Source organism: Epinephelus moara, chromosome 17 (genome assembly GCF_006386435.1).
Source record: "Epinephelus moara isolate mb chromosome 17, YSFRI_EMoa_1.0, whole genome shotgun sequence".
Lineage (NCBI taxonomy): Eukaryota > Metazoa > Chordata > Actinopteri > Perciformes > Serranidae > Epinephelus > Epinephelus moara.
The window spans coordinates 12,451,778-12,453,304 of record NC_065522.1 but is presented as its reverse complement, the minus strand read 5'-3'; the positions used below and the strand labels follow the sequence as shown (position 1 = coordinate 12,453,304).

Sequence of the window (1,527 nt, the reverse complement as noted above, 5' to 3'; positions counted from 1 at the left end):
AATGAAGGTGAATGGGATTTTGTTTGTGGAGCTCAGGGGAATGAAATGTTTCAACTGCAAAACTGACTTACTAGTGCTCATGGAGGTTTCGTATGAAGCGCAGTAATCCCAATGTGTTTGCAGGATAGGGGTTCCTCCTCTTCCTTTCCATCTTCTGGACCAACTCTGGTGGAAACTGTAATGCCAAACCTTAGTTATGATCACAGATAATGAAGTGGACCTCAGGAATACAAACAAGTTAGGTTCCAAATGAAGAATAAAGTTGTTATGTTGCAGTCACCTTATCTTTCCACTGTTGGAAGGATCTATCCTCAGCACATTTTTCCAGTGAAGAGATCAGTTCCTGGTCAGCATTCCAACAGTTTTCAGCCTCCTTCCTGTTTCCACTCTTTACCAACAGTTTTCAGCCTCCTTCCTGTTTCCACTCTTTATTCAACTTTCCTGAAAAATAAAATTACATTTTGGGTGTGTTTGGATTCACAGGACCACAGATGATTTGTCATTTGTTAAAATCTAAACTGGACATGTGAAAGCTTTTCCTCTCTGCATGCTCTTTCTTCTTCAAACAAAAGGCCCGTTTCCACTGCAGGAACTTTGGGGTAATTTTACGGGGCCGGGGCCGTTGGGGCGTGTCTCCACCGCAGGAACCACGCCCGAAGGACAGAGTTCCGGAACTTTTACAGGGGCTAAACAAGTCCCTGCCTGGGGCTTGGGGGTTACTTGGTGCTGATTGAAATACTCNCTCTGCATGCTCTTTCTTCTTCAAACAAAAGGCCCGTTTCCACCGCAGGAACTTTGGGGTAATTTTACGTGGCCGGGGCCGTTGGGGCGTGTCTCCACCTGCAGGAACCACCCCCGAAGGACAGAGTTCCGGAACTTTTACAGGGGCTAAACAAGTCCCTGCCTGGGGCTTGGGGGTTACTTGGTGCTGATTGAAATACTCAAGGCGGAATGTGACGCCAACAGAAAGCAACAAAATAGCTGGCATTTTTAAAACTCAGCCAACGAGGGTTAGCTCGTTCATAGCTTCCACCGCCAATTTAAACAAACCAGCGGATGTCTTAGTTACAACACGATGGAGCTAGCAAAGCAGTTTTGTGTTGATATGTGTGGTATTTATTCAGTTTTGGGAAATCACGATGTCTAGAATATGGGGTGCCGTTTGTAAAGTGGCTCACGCTGAAAATAACATCAACATTTTGCCACATTTAGCTTCAAACAATGTTTAAAAAAGTGTTGTGAATTTTTACCACATTTACAGCAATATTTGTTAACTTAGAAATATACTAAATGGTTAAATCTAAATATTAAATGTGGCACCTAAATGTTAAATGTTAAATCTAAATATTAAATCTAAATCTAAATGTTGGGCGGCACGGTGGTGTGGTGGTTAGCACTGTCGCCTCACAGCAAGAGGGTTGCCGGTTCGATCCCGGGTGTGGGAGCCCTTCTGTGTGGAGTTTGCATGTTCTCCCCGTGTCAGCGTGGGTTCTCTCCGGGCACTCCGGCTTCCTCCCACAGTCCAAA

At 44.8% G+C, this 1,527-nt stretch overlaps 1 protein-coding gene across 1 annotated transcript in view; it reads right to left on the bottom strand.

Moving 5' to 3' along the window:
* Nucleotides 1-406: 406 nt before the first annotated feature.
* Nucleotides 407-1,527, bottom strand: part of LOC126403918 (uncharacterized) — a 21,521-nt gene continuing 20,400 nt past the window's right edge. The window contains exon 5 of the mRNA XM_050066750.1: nucleotides 407-441. Within this exon, the coding sequence (XP_049922707.1) occupies nucleotides 429-441 (13 nt within the window). The 3' untranslated portion in view covers nucleotides 407-428. The remainder of the gene's footprint in view (nucleotides 442-1,527) is intronic.